The sequence below is a fragment of the Cryptomeria japonica genome, chromosome 9 (genome assembly GCF_030272615.1).
Source record: "Cryptomeria japonica chromosome 9, Sugi_1.0, whole genome shotgun sequence".
Taxonomy (NCBI): domain Eukaryota; kingdom Viridiplantae; phylum Streptophyta; class Pinopsida; order Cupressales; family Cupressaceae; genus Cryptomeria; species Cryptomeria japonica.
In genome coordinates this window covers 550,021,062-550,034,388 of record NC_081413.1, presented here as the reverse complement: position 1 = coordinate 550,034,388, position 13,327 = coordinate 550,021,062, and the positions used below count along the sequence as shown (strand labels likewise).

General features: G+C 35.8%; 2 protein-coding genes across 2 annotated transcripts in view; both read right to left on the bottom strand.

Annotated features, from left to right (window-relative positions):
• Nucleotides 1-3,292: 3,292 nt before the first annotated feature.
• Nucleotides 3,293-13,327, bottom strand: part of LOC131060976 (glucosidase 2 subunit beta) — an 82,984-nt gene continuing 72,949 nt past the window's right edge. Inside the window, exons 4-5 of the mRNA XM_057994470.2 lie at nucleotides 4,109-4,348; nucleotides 3,293-3,877 (exon numbers count right to left, since the gene is read on the bottom strand). Of these exons, the coding sequence (XP_057850453.2) occupies nucleotides 3,765-3,877; nucleotides 4,109-4,348 (353 nt within the window). The 3' untranslated portion in view covers nucleotides 3,293-3,764. The remainder of the gene's footprint in view (nucleotides 3,878-4,108; nucleotides 4,349-13,327) is intronic.
• LOC131858118 (uncharacterized) lies at nucleotides 4,356-10,616 on the bottom strand. The gene is made up of 3 exons (XM_059211118.1): nucleotides 8,666-10,616; nucleotides 8,465-8,537; nucleotides 4,356-8,362 (listed from the first exon to the last, which is right to left on the bottom strand). The coding sequence occupies exons 1-3, from the start codon at nucleotides 8,969-8,971 to the stop codon at nucleotides 8,265-8,267; spliced, it is 477 nt and encodes a 158-aa protein (XP_059067101.1). The 5' UTR covers nucleotides 8,972-10,616; the 3' UTR covers nucleotides 4,356-8,264.

Genomic DNA, 13,327 nt, shown 5'->3' with positions numbered 1-13,327 from the left:
CCTTTGAATTCATGTTGTTAGTATCTACTAGATATAAATTCACATTTAGCATGATACTCATTCTGCCTTTCTTATTTATGAATCTCTTATAAATTTCTTCAACACTATTGATATTGAATCTATCTGTTAAGGTAATAGTTCAAAATTCTGAAGAGAAAAAGAATGGATCACTCTTTTTCTGTATCATTAATCTCCAGAAGACTTGGAGGTCTGACGTATTTCTCATTGAACCTTGTTCGTCATTCCATTTGCTTCTCTAAAAATGTGATTGATAGTAATGGCATCAAAGTTTTTAAGTAATGCAGTGGCTCAGCTTAAAAAAAAAATGAGTCTCTAATTAGGTGTGTTGTTCTTCCTCAAAACATTAATTATTATTGCAAGTCTCCTTCTACTCATATAATAAAGATTATATAATATCATACCCAACACTTTGATTAACAAAGTTTGTTTATTACTCATGATATCTCTATAATGAGATTTATTTTCTTTATTATATTTCCTTTCCCTTGTTCGATGATCTTCATTTTATACCCTTTTTCTCTAAATGAAAAGAGATACCTTTCCATAATGTATGCATTCTTTCCAAGAGAAGCACCCTTCCATTATAGATTATTGCCCTTTGTTAAGAAGAATTATTTCCATCTTTGCACTTACTGATCACTCCCTTCACATATTTATTGATGCCTTCATTATTAATTGTTGTCTTCACAATTACTGCCTTAATTAATTGTTGCATCTATAATTTAGGAATTGCTTGATTAGGGATCTCTTCTAATTGTTGGTTTTCATTATTATATTTATATCCCTGTCTTGGCGATTTCATATGAATATTACAATGTGATTGGTCAAGACCTGATTAATTTCATTATAAATTTGTTGCACCTTTGTCCTTAATTAGGAGTTGGAGAACATAGGAAAAGTATATTGAAGTGTATCTTGCATAGTCATAGGGAAGTCGGCCTTGTCCTGGTCTTTTCATAATGAGTATAATTATTTATTATTTATTATTTATTATTTTCATACTTCTTTCTAGTCAGCTCCCCTTGATGATTAATTTCCTCTTTCCTTGGTCGGCCTCTCTTAAGGAAAGTTATTATAACATCTAAGTTTTACTTATTAATGTTGTGATTTGTTTTTTCTATAAATGGCTGCTAACCCTACCTTGGCAAGGGCATGGCAATCTACCCTTCTCGAAATTGCTTGTCCTCAAGCAATGTCGATTCTGATTTTCTCAAACTGAATCATCTACCAATATGAGGATCAATGAAATCAACCTTCGGGAATTTGTAATCTTTCTTGTGATGCAATTAGCTTCTTGTGTACACTATAAGATAATTTAGGAATTGGAGGTTCTACACCAAGTGATGTTTCTTTCATTATTTTGGTTATGTCAACTCGTGCTAACATGATAGACATGCTAGAAGTAATCAAGTCTAAACCATAGATAGAGCATACATGGATATATGCAAACATGGAGCATACACGTGAATACACACATTGTTAGATTCCTTCTCATTGACTAGAATGATTCATTGACTCATCTTTACCTTGCAGGATTGCAGGATCAAAGCTCTAATACCATTTGTAATATCCCCTTTTCCAATGCCTTAGTTTTAGCCCTAAAACCACAATCCCAAGCAAAGTAGGGAATGAAATAGAGATGACATTTATCACTTAGATCCTAATTGAGACCCCTCAATCATATTAGATATAAAATCAATCATTCCTAATAGGGTCAAGGACATTATCTTGATCATTATTGTAAATTACATAATATACAAGTGGGATTCCCTTAAGGCTTTTCCCAACAACTCATACATATTATGAAGCACCATGGGGGATCATACAAGGCACCTCGAGTCGTTCCATCACAGAACAACACCTGGCATTCAACCTTCCAGCCCCACTTAGGGTGTCTCTACCTAAATGGTTTCTTAGCTACTTCCATTCCTCATATGCACTTCTCCCCCTCCATAATTGGACGGCAGATTGGATGAAAACTTTTAGATGAATCTTAATAATAATTAGCTAATATATATATATAGATAACATTAGCAGTATTATATTAATTGTTTATCCATTCAAGCATTATTATATGATGAGTGAATAATGATAAAGATTATGCAATATCATACCCATCACTTTGATTAACGAAGTCTGCTGATTACTCATGATATCTCTGCTATTAGATTTCTTTTCTTCATTATATTCCCTTCCCCCTGTCTATTGTTCAATGATCTTTATTTTATACCTTTTTCATAATGGATGCATTCTTTCCAAGAGAAGCACCCTTCCATTACAGAACGCTGCCTCTTGTTAAGAAGAATTATTTCCATCTTTGCACTTACTAATCACTCCCTTCACATATTTATTGCTGCCTTCATAACTAATTGTTGACTTCACAATTACTGCCCTTAATTAATTGTTGCATCTATAATTTTGGAATCGCTGCATTAAGAGTCTTTTCTAATTGCTGGCTTTCATTATTAGTCTTTTCTAATTGCTCATTTTCATTATTATATTTATATCTATGTCTTGGGCAATTTCATATGAATATTACATTGTGGTCGGCCAAGACAGAATTAATTTCATTGTAAATTTGCTGCACCTTTGTCCTTAATTAGGAGTTGGCCATCATAGGAAAAGTATAATGAAGTGTATCTTGCATAGCAATGAGGAGGTCGGCATTTCATAATGTGTCTGTAATTGTTTCTTATTTATTATTTTCATACTTCTTTCTGTTCGGCTCCCCTTGATTAATTTCCTCTTTCCTTGGTCAGCCTCTCTCAAGGAAAGTTATTATAATGTCTACGTTTTACTTATTAATGCTGCAATATGTTTTTGCTGTAAATGGCTGCTAACCCTACCTTGGCAGGGACATGACAATCTTCATGAGGGATAAGGAGACAGCTTTATTTATTTGGCATGTAAAGGTACAAATGAATTTGTGGCAAGAGGTCCTACTAACACACATTTAACATGTCTTAATTTTTTTTTCAATTGATATTTTCCTAGATGTCTCACTAGAGAACTAAAAGAAATGAACGTGAATATGGACACACATGCACAGCTATATCTATATAGTTATCAAGTAAAAGCATGATAACAGGGAGAATGCATATCAAGAGAAAGCAAGAAGCAAGAGTTTGAAAAAAACACAGTTGCAAGCAGATCTCAAATTTAAAATTGTCATGAGGAGGATTTTACATTTTATGAACAAACATTATTTTATACCAATCCATGATCTTGTTCAAGAATATAACAGTTTTCCCTCTAGAAAGACTCTTGAACCTTCAAAAGTGAAAACTGAATGATTTTTCATTAAAATATTCTTGAATATGTTAACCAACATGTACATTCTGAACACGAAGTTGTACAAAGGAAAGTACATTTTCTAATATTTTGGTTCAATAACGATACAAAACCTCTCTCAATGTATGTGTCGAGTGAATTCAACTGAGAGTGAAATTCTCGGCCTTGATCAGAAGGAAGAGAAGAATATATACTTCCAATGTCTTTCAGCTGAAACATTGTTCTTTTGACTGCTACTCTATCATTATTTTTGCTGCCAATTATTTCATAAATAATAGCAACTAAATAATATTGCTATACATACATATCCAGTTTAATATGTCGCTAATGAATCACCCATCTAGAAACATCTACTCATTTGAAAAACATGGAAAAAATCTCTGCATATTCCTGGGCAATTAGAGCATGCTGAAAACAATTGACTTTGGATCAAAAAAAATTGACCATTTTTGTTAGTACCTCCTTCGCCTCAAGTGTACACGTCGACGCCTACAACAGCCACTTTGTGAGTAGAACAGTATCGAAGCAACGAGAACCAGTTCCAACAGTGGTAACACCTTTAATTCTGTCATTAACAACTTCAATGAAATCATTTACTTTTGCATGGACATTATTGATAATCCATCCATTCACTCAAGATAAAACTTAAAGTATCCTAAAGTCCCAATTTCTAGACAACAATCACTGTCTGTCAGCAAAAAATTAATCTTCAATATCAAGAGCATCGCAAGGGAGTTTATAGCATCATATGAACTAAAGAGTTTATAGCATTATGTCAACTAAACTATCACATTACCCTTCAGTTTTTGTATCAGGCCTTGGATTTCCTTGTCATCTTGATTCAATGACACTAGATCATCTTCTTCTGACAAAAGTTTCTGTCTGATATGTTCTCTGTTTCGCTTTTTCATAATGGAACTATCACTGTATGCTGAGAGTTTATCAATCAGTTTCCCATCAAAAGCCATTCCAGCCTTCGTGCATGTATTTGGACATCCAATTTTCCCAGAATATTCGTCACTTCCATCACAACAATCTGCAAGCAGATTGGACTGTCAGTAGAATGCCAAATAAAAATCATAAATGTACAAGAAGAAAATTTTGATTCTGTTATTGTGGAGATACAACTCATCTGGACTCTGCATTGAAAGGGAGGAAACAATGATTTTACTTTGTAAAGAAATGTAAAGCCAATGTGAAGGCCTACTCTATATTCTTAATGAAATTTAAAGTAAATGCAAGGAAAGGTTCAAAATCCACTATCTAATGCTATAAAAAAGAAAAGAAACTGTGCATACAACCATTCACTCAAGAGGAGTTGCACAGAAACTGATTTTATGGTAATAGAAGCTAGCTGATAGAATTGGGAAGACTCCAGACATTCCACTCAAGAAATAAAATAATAACAGATTGATTTCCAAAAAGTTTATAGCAAAGCATATTTATGATAGTTTATCACCTTTATGATTTCAATAGACAGTAGAGATTTTACGGATTTGAGTTCAATCGTCATTATACAACACATTTTGATTTGATAAAGTAACTTAATGTATTAATTATGCAAGCCCCTGGTTCCTGAAACTTTATCCTTTTCATTCACATGGCACTTTTCTCCCAAAAAACAATCCGTTACATCTCTATCATGTGTAACACTAATCATACACAAGGATGGCAACTATTAGCAAACAATTGAACACCACCTGAGGTGAAGGAAGCAAGCCATGAAATTGCAGAATTGCATGGTTCATTTACTTAAACCACTTGAAGTGTTAGATATGCATCGGATAACATTAGGACTGGCAACTCCTTTAGAAAACTAAAAGGCTATATATTTCTGTAAATCTTTTTAGTTATATACTTATTTGGTAAGCCATACTATTAAAATAGCATACATGCCTTGCACATTTTTTGTGACAATGCCTAGAACACATCAAATGAAATAAAAATATCGGTGTTGATATAAGACATGTGCCAGGCCAGCTGAAAACAAACAGTTCTCTGCCAAGGAATACTAATATTAAATATGCAAAATGAAAAAGATTAGAACCACGATGACTGATATAAATAATGCTCATGCAAAGGATTTGGACTCCTGATATTTTTCATTGTCTTAGATTTAAGCTTATAAACAAAATTGCCAAAAAGATTTGTTAGTATAAATTTCAATGGTTTCTCAAAGTTATTTCTTTGGGCTAAGCTGTCAAAACCCTTAGAAGTGTCCAGACAACTTCAATGACTTGTCAATCAATTTTTAAACATTTTGATATTTGATTGCTACCTGCATTCTTGTTTCTTGGCAGAAGTCTACATGTCATTGTTTTTGGTTAAAAACTTTAGTTGTTTCCCATAACTCAGAATTCCACATCTTTGAAACAAAAGGTTTCAAGGTTTAGAGATATTTGACATAGCTTATAATATATATTCCAAAAAATTTTGGGGACAGGGATGGCAGGGGACGCCAGGACGTGTTTCCGTACGGGGGTACTTTTGGGTCATTTTCTAGGAGACGGCAGAGGGCAGCTGGTTAAAAAACTAGGGGGATTTTTAAAAATATAGAGAAATTTCAAATATGCATATCATAACAATGATAAAGCATTCATCATAAACATTAATACATAGCATTAGACTTGAATTGAGATTTCGAATGAGAATCAGCGAAGTAGTTATGCAATGCATTACAATGTTACATGATATGAGATATTGCTGATGTAAATCTGATTTAAATGTTCTGATTACAAAATCAGTTTGCTACTTTATCCAAAATGAGGCCAAATATTATTGATAATTCATAAAATCTTGTGCCCAACACCACATATCTCACATCATTATGAATGCCGCTGAGGATGATCTGTAATCATGTTGAACCTGCTGTAACGACTTTCAAAACAGAACTAAAGCACAGTGAAATCTCATTCAGATCACATATCAGGAAGCTGAAATCAAACTACCCAGAAGCACCAAACACAACCAAATCAAACTACTGCTATAAACACACTCTAAACCGTCCTCTAAAAACACCTAAAATTATTGAAATTAACAATACCAAACTGCTAAAGAAAATCAAACTTGTACAGGTCTGAAATGAAACTAGAAAAGTGGGTACAACACTCCCAGAAAATGCCAGAAACGTCCCCCAACCCTGCAGGAAACGTCCCCTCTGATTTTTGCAAATGGGAAACGGGCAGGAAATGGCAAAAAAACATCCCTGCGTCCCTGTACTGTGTAAATGTATTGCAATTTCCAATTCAATGGACAAGTTATATGCAGGATGGTGTATTTTCGTTTTGATATTATGACTGACAATAATACTGATATCTTTCTTTTGCTGCAGGTAAGGAGGATGAACATGTATCGATTTCAATGTCATCTCCTTTATTTTGAATGATGTATAAATAGTAAGATAGCCACGATCAAGTAGCACCTTGATCGGACATGTCTGACCAAGATGTCACTTGGTCGTGACTCTTACAACCATCAACTGATCCATAATGATAACTAATCGGTGCTAGTGATAACAGATCTATAAACATACCCGATAATGAATCGGTATCATTGTTGATGGTAACAAATCTATAAGCATACCCGATAATGAATCGGTATCAAAGCAAATGATAATGGATCAATATAAACACATCGATAATGCATCGGTTTAACAATAACAAAAACTGTTAGCATTATATGATATCGGGTTAATACCCCGATAGTATATTAATGCCGATTCATATATGAATCGACATTAATATGCTATCGGGTTAATACCCCGATAGTATATTAATGCCGATTCATATATGAATCGACATTAATATGCTATCGGGTTAATAGCCCGATAGCATTTAGATTGACGCTTAACATAGTTAAGTAAGTCGTCAATCTAATCCATTATTATCCAATATTAATATCATAATTATGATCAATGTTATAGTCTGATAAACATAAAGCATGAATGAGTAAGCTAATAACAGAATAGAGGAGATTACTGAGTTAGGAGAGACTTATCTTGCAGAAGCTACTAATGCATTAACACTCCCTCTTAGCTTTTGGAAGGTAGATAAAGTAACCTGCATCACATTTCTTTTCCATAATGTCAGTCTCCAAGAATATATATCATCTATACATATGATATGAAGCATAGTTGAAAATCTTGGACTCGCCTCGGACTCAGCAAACCAAAATTTTGGACTCGGACTCGGACTCGTGAAAGACTCGCGAAAGACTTGGCAAAGACTCGGCAAAAAAAAAAACCGTAGTTTTACAAAAAAAAATAAAGAAATTAATGCATTTAGAGAACATAAGTGCCATAATTGAAACATTACACATGTCATATGATCTACAAAGTACAAACACACAATATTTGAAATTTCATCATTCATGGCAGCATATTCAAGATTCAACTTTCAACTCTAAAATGTATAATGGCAGCATAAGTATATAAATGTTCACAAAATTACATATAATGATATGTCCAAGTCCAACTGCAAATGTGAAAAACAACAATGTGAATGAACAAACCAAAGAGAAGACTACATCTTCCTCTTTGTATTTTTCCTAATATAGCTCAATTTTTCAGGCCTTGAGCTAGAAGTAGTAGCAGTGGGTGTTGTGGTATCTAAATGGTGAGATGATTCTTCTTCAAAGTCAAAGTCCTCATCATCATCCTCATCTTCGTCCTCATCTTCATCCAATCTTGCTCCTTCTGCATCTTGTGCTGCTCCTCTCTCTATTTCTGCAATTTCTTCTTCGGTAAGGAGGACATCATCACCATCATTTTGTTCATTCATGGTCCAATCACCATATGGATCAATTTCATCCAAGTCAATGGCCTCATGTGAAACACCCTCCACCTGTCTAACTCGAAGGCGAAGGTTGTACCGAACAAATACTAGATCATTGAGCCGCTTTTGTGACAATCTATTTCTCTTCTTTGTGTGAATGCTCTCAAAGACACTCCAATTTCATTCACACCCAGAAGCACTGCATGGCTGAGACAAAACACGGCTAGCTATCTTTTGAAGATTAGGCGTGCCGGCACCATAATTCTCCCACCATAAATCTACAAAAAACATTTAGAAATATTAGAATTGAGAAAAAAATGTAACAATCAAGTTTGTAGGTTTTTTCTTGCACTATTGAACTAAGTTACTAAATTTTTTACCTGGTTGTTGTTTTCCTCTCTTATCAATTGCTAGTTGTGATGAGAAGAGTCTCCCCTCTGCACTTTTGTAGATCTTGAACAATGAACATTTCCAAATTCAAAAATAGATACTAGATAGTCAAAGTGTCAAACTCAAATTCAATAATGAACATTTCCGAATTCATAAATAAAGATAGAGCAATTGCAAATGTCAAATCTCACCTCCAACTCATCAACAACCTTGTCTCTCAACTCAGGATCAGGTGTCATCTTATCAATGCATGTAATAACACCTGCCATGACCTCCTCATCAGCCCTAAATGAATCAGAGAAGTAGAATTTCGGGTTCAAAAAGTAGGCGAAGGCATGTATCGGTTGGTGGAGTTGGTTTGTCCACCTACGATCAATGATGCGCCAAAGGATTTCACATTTTCTTGTATTTCCACGATAGTAATGTGAAATGGCCTCTTTGGCCCTATCCATGGCCTCATAAATGAAACCCATTGGCATGCCCTCTCCATCCACCATACGAAGAATCCTTACCAAAGGTTCTGTCACCTAAAAAAATTAAAACAAATTTTAAATTAGTACAAAATCAACCCCTAAAAAATAAAATCAGCAAATAGACAAGATTGTATAAACTTTACTTTAGTGTTTGTTACTTACCGCAGTCAACTCCTCTCCACTTTTATTGAACCCTTCATCAAAAACAATGCTCACAATCTTCTCTGCTTCAGGTCTTTTGGAGTATGCAGACCCCAACCAAGCATCTGACACAAACATCTGCTTAAGATGAGGAATGGCACTAAGAATGCTCTGCAAAGTGATGAAGTGGCTAGCAAATCGTGTCACTCCAGGTCGCACAAGGTCCTTGCCATTTGTGTGTTTTCTCATCAAAGCAAGCACCCAAGTATGGTTGTAGATGAATTTGGTGACACTTTTTGCATCTTCAACCACCTTCTTCACCCATCCAATCTTCCCAATGTCCTCTAGCACCAAGTCCAAGCAATGTGCAGCACAAGGACTCCATGTAATCGAAGGATGCCTCTGCATAAGCATTCTACCTACAGATACATATGCAGCTGCGTTGTCCATGATAATTTGGACAACATTCTCAACTCCAACTTCCCGAACCACACCATCCAACAGATTACACAAAGTCTCTGCATTTTTTATTTCATTTGAGGCATCAACAGACTTTATGAATACCATTGCACCATTTGAAGCCACCAAGAAGTTGAGAAGAGTCCTATTCCGTCCATCTGTCCATCTGTCCATCCATTAGATAAAATGTTGCATCCTTTTCTCTTCCAATACCTTTTTTGATCATCAACCACACCTTCTGTATTTTTCACAGCTTTCTCTAGCAATGGCCCACTGAAGTCATGACCTGTTGGGGCCTTAAACCCCTTACCCGCCACTGTACATGCATTAACAAAACTTTCACAATACACATTGTTTGCTGCATTGAAAGATAGATTATTGTAAAACCAAAAGTTTGAAGCTGCTATCCGTGCTTGTTCATGCTTCTCTCTATTCCATCCTGTACCTTCAAGTGAAAGTTGTGCACCTGGAACATTGCATGGTACAAAAAAATTAGGGTCTGATCTAACAGGAGTGCCACTAGCCTCACCCTCATTGTCACCAAAAGATGAAAGTGACTGACGACCCCGACTGTGACCAATGGGACCCGAAGTGGACAATGTGGGATTCATTGCAGCTACCATGGCTTCTCTTGTTTTTTGCCTTTCTTCCTTATTTTTTGCCTTTCTTCCTTATGCATATCATTCTCAGCAAGAATGGCCTTCATCTCTCTAATAATTTCAGGAGTTGATTTGGGGCATGCCTCCACACCATATCCAGGTATTTGTGCAAGGTGGTATTTTAATCTATTGATTCCACCAGTCATCCATTTTGTGCATTCGGTGCAAGTGACCTCCCCCTTTTTGCTTCCTACAATCCCATATTTCCAAGCTTTATCTCTTTGTCTTCCTGACCTTGGGGTTGCCCTTGGAGTTGAACTTGCCATTGCTGATTTAACATGAAAAAAAAAAAATCAGCAGGGTTTTATGGAAAATCAACAAAAAAAATGACAATGAATCATTTGGGAAAAATAGCATTCAAAAACAAGAAAAAAAAAAGAGGAAGTAACTTAGGAAAGAAAATAGAAAAAAATTTCGCAGCATATCCCCTTGTTTTTCAAGATTTTTTTCAGTTTCAAAACAATGAAATGATTCAAATGAAAAAAAAAAAAAGGAGAAAAAATCCTTACCTAGATCTCTCTTGCTGATTTTTCCTTCTTCCCTCTACTCCTCCAAACCCTTCTAACCTGCTACAGCAAAAAAAAAAACCAAAATGAAGTCAAAAATTAAAAAAGAACTTGGTTTTAACCCTTTACGGGCGCGTTTTTCTGGGCCTGTGAGTCCCTGTGAAAGACTCGCGAGTCCGAGCGAAAGACTCGCGCGAGTCTTTCGCAGGGACTCGCCTTGTGAGTCCTAGGCGAGTCGACTCGCGGCGCCAAAGGACTCGCGAGTCCGTGGCGAGTCCGCGATTTTTAAAACTATGATATGAAGTACCATCAGGACATAAGATACAAATATAAAACATCACTCTAAGTATGTGACATAGAGTATCACCCAACCATGTGATATAAAAGATTCATCATTTTATTATGACAAGATATCACCTAAACACGTGATATCAGTATTGCCTAAACATGCGATACTAAGGATAAACATATGAGGATGGTTAAATTCTCATCTTATCCAGATTGTGATATGTGCACAAACATTTTATACAAATGTTTTATCACAACACCATCATGGCACATCCATGACATACCAGAGATCCAACATGATAACTGGTTTGAGAATCATAAGATCGTCACCTTATGATGTCTGCATACAAGTGTTCATAATCTGAGAGATCGTCACCTCTTAGATATGAACACAGGGGGTAAAACCCAGAATGTCTCAACATGACAAAAGAAGTTTACATTTTCAACATCTTATTTACAAAGCAGATTACCTTTCTATCATACCTAAACCCTTTCTGAAGTGATCAACCTTCACTCTGGAAAGTGGTTTGGTCAAAATATCTGCAATCTGATCTCCCATACTAACATATTCTAATTTGATCACATTTTTGTCTACCATGTCTCGTACATAATGGTATGGGATCTCAATATGTTTGGATCTATCATGGAACACTGGATTCACTGAAAGTTTTATGCAGCTTTGATTGTCGCAATGGATGATAGTAGGTTTCATCGAATTACCAAACAATCCCATAAGTAACTTTCTAAGCCACAACGCTTCTCGAGCAGCCATGGAGGCTGCAATGTATTCGGCCTCGGTGGAACTTTGCGCTACAGAAGACTACTTTCTGCTAATCCAGGATATCATGGCTGATCCCAAATTGAAGCAGCACCCAAAGGTGCTTTTTCGGTCAGTCACACTTCCAGCCCAATCTGAATCTGTGAATCCGTGTAGATTAAGATCAATTTTCTCATACTTGAGACCAACATTTAAGGTACCTTGTAAATATCTCATAATGTGTTTTACTGCGACCAAGTGTATCTCCTTTGGCTCACACATAAACTGACTCAAAGCATTTACTGCATAGCAAATATCTGGTCTTGTATTTACCAGATACATAAGAGACCCAATCATTTGCCTGTATAGAGTGGGGTCAGTAAAGGGTGATTCTGCTGCTGCTTCTTTAAGTTTATGAAGATTGGTTTCCATTGGAGTGGTCATGGGTCTGTAGTTTAGCATTCCAAATCTCTTCAGGATGTCCAATGTATACTTGCCTTGGTTTAGAACAATGTTATCAGAATTCTGCCATACTTCCAACCCTAGGAAATAATGAAGGAATCCCAAGTCCTTCATATCAAATTCTTTGGATAGCTCTTTCTTGCTTTGATCTATAAGGTGATCTTCTCCTGTGATTAATAAGTCATCAACATATAAAATCATTATTAGCATATCACCTTTATTCTGTTTGTAGTAGAGATTAGGATCTGCGTCATTTTTAGAGAAGCCTAGTTTTGATAGATATGTGTCAATTCTTTCATATCAGGCCCTGGGAGCCTGTTTGAGCCCATATAGAGCTTTCTTGAGCCTACACACATGAGACTCTGCATGATGGATCTCAAACCCTTCAGGTTGCTCTAGGTATACTTCTTCAGATATCTCTCCACTAAGAAAAGTTGTCTTTACATCCATTTGATGTACCTTCCATCCCTTTGTTGCTGCAATGGCTAGTACAGTCCTTACTAAGGTATATCTGGCTACAGGAGCAAATGTTTCTTCATAGTCTATTCCTTCCTTTTGCGAAAATCCTCTGGCTACAAATCTTGCCTTATATTTTTCAATGCTGCCATCTGCTGCATGTTTGATCTTAAAAAGCCATTTAGAAGAAACAACAGATTTCTTAGTTGGCCTAGGAACAATTTCCTATACATCATTTTTCATTATGGATTGATACTCTTCAGACATAGCATCCTTCCATACTTGATATTTAAGGGCATCTGTTACATTGTCAGGTTCATTTTTAGATAGATCATTCATAAGAGCAACATAGCTAGTAAATTTATTAGGTCTTTTGCTTTCTCTGAAGGTTCCAAAGGGAGCAGCAAACCTCTGAGCTTCTTCTACTATTTTGGTGGCCCATAGTGGTCTTTTCTTGAGATTTCTAGGTGAGTGTTCATTTTCATTTTCAGTTTCATCTAGATTCTCCCTCTAAAACTCAGGGGCAGGATTTTCATCTAAGTTAAAGGTAGGGACATAGATTTCGGGTTCTATGAAGTTCTAAGCTCTTTTGAAAGCTAGGTCCTCCTCAAAGATTACATCCCTACTTAGTTCAATATTTCTTTGACCAGGT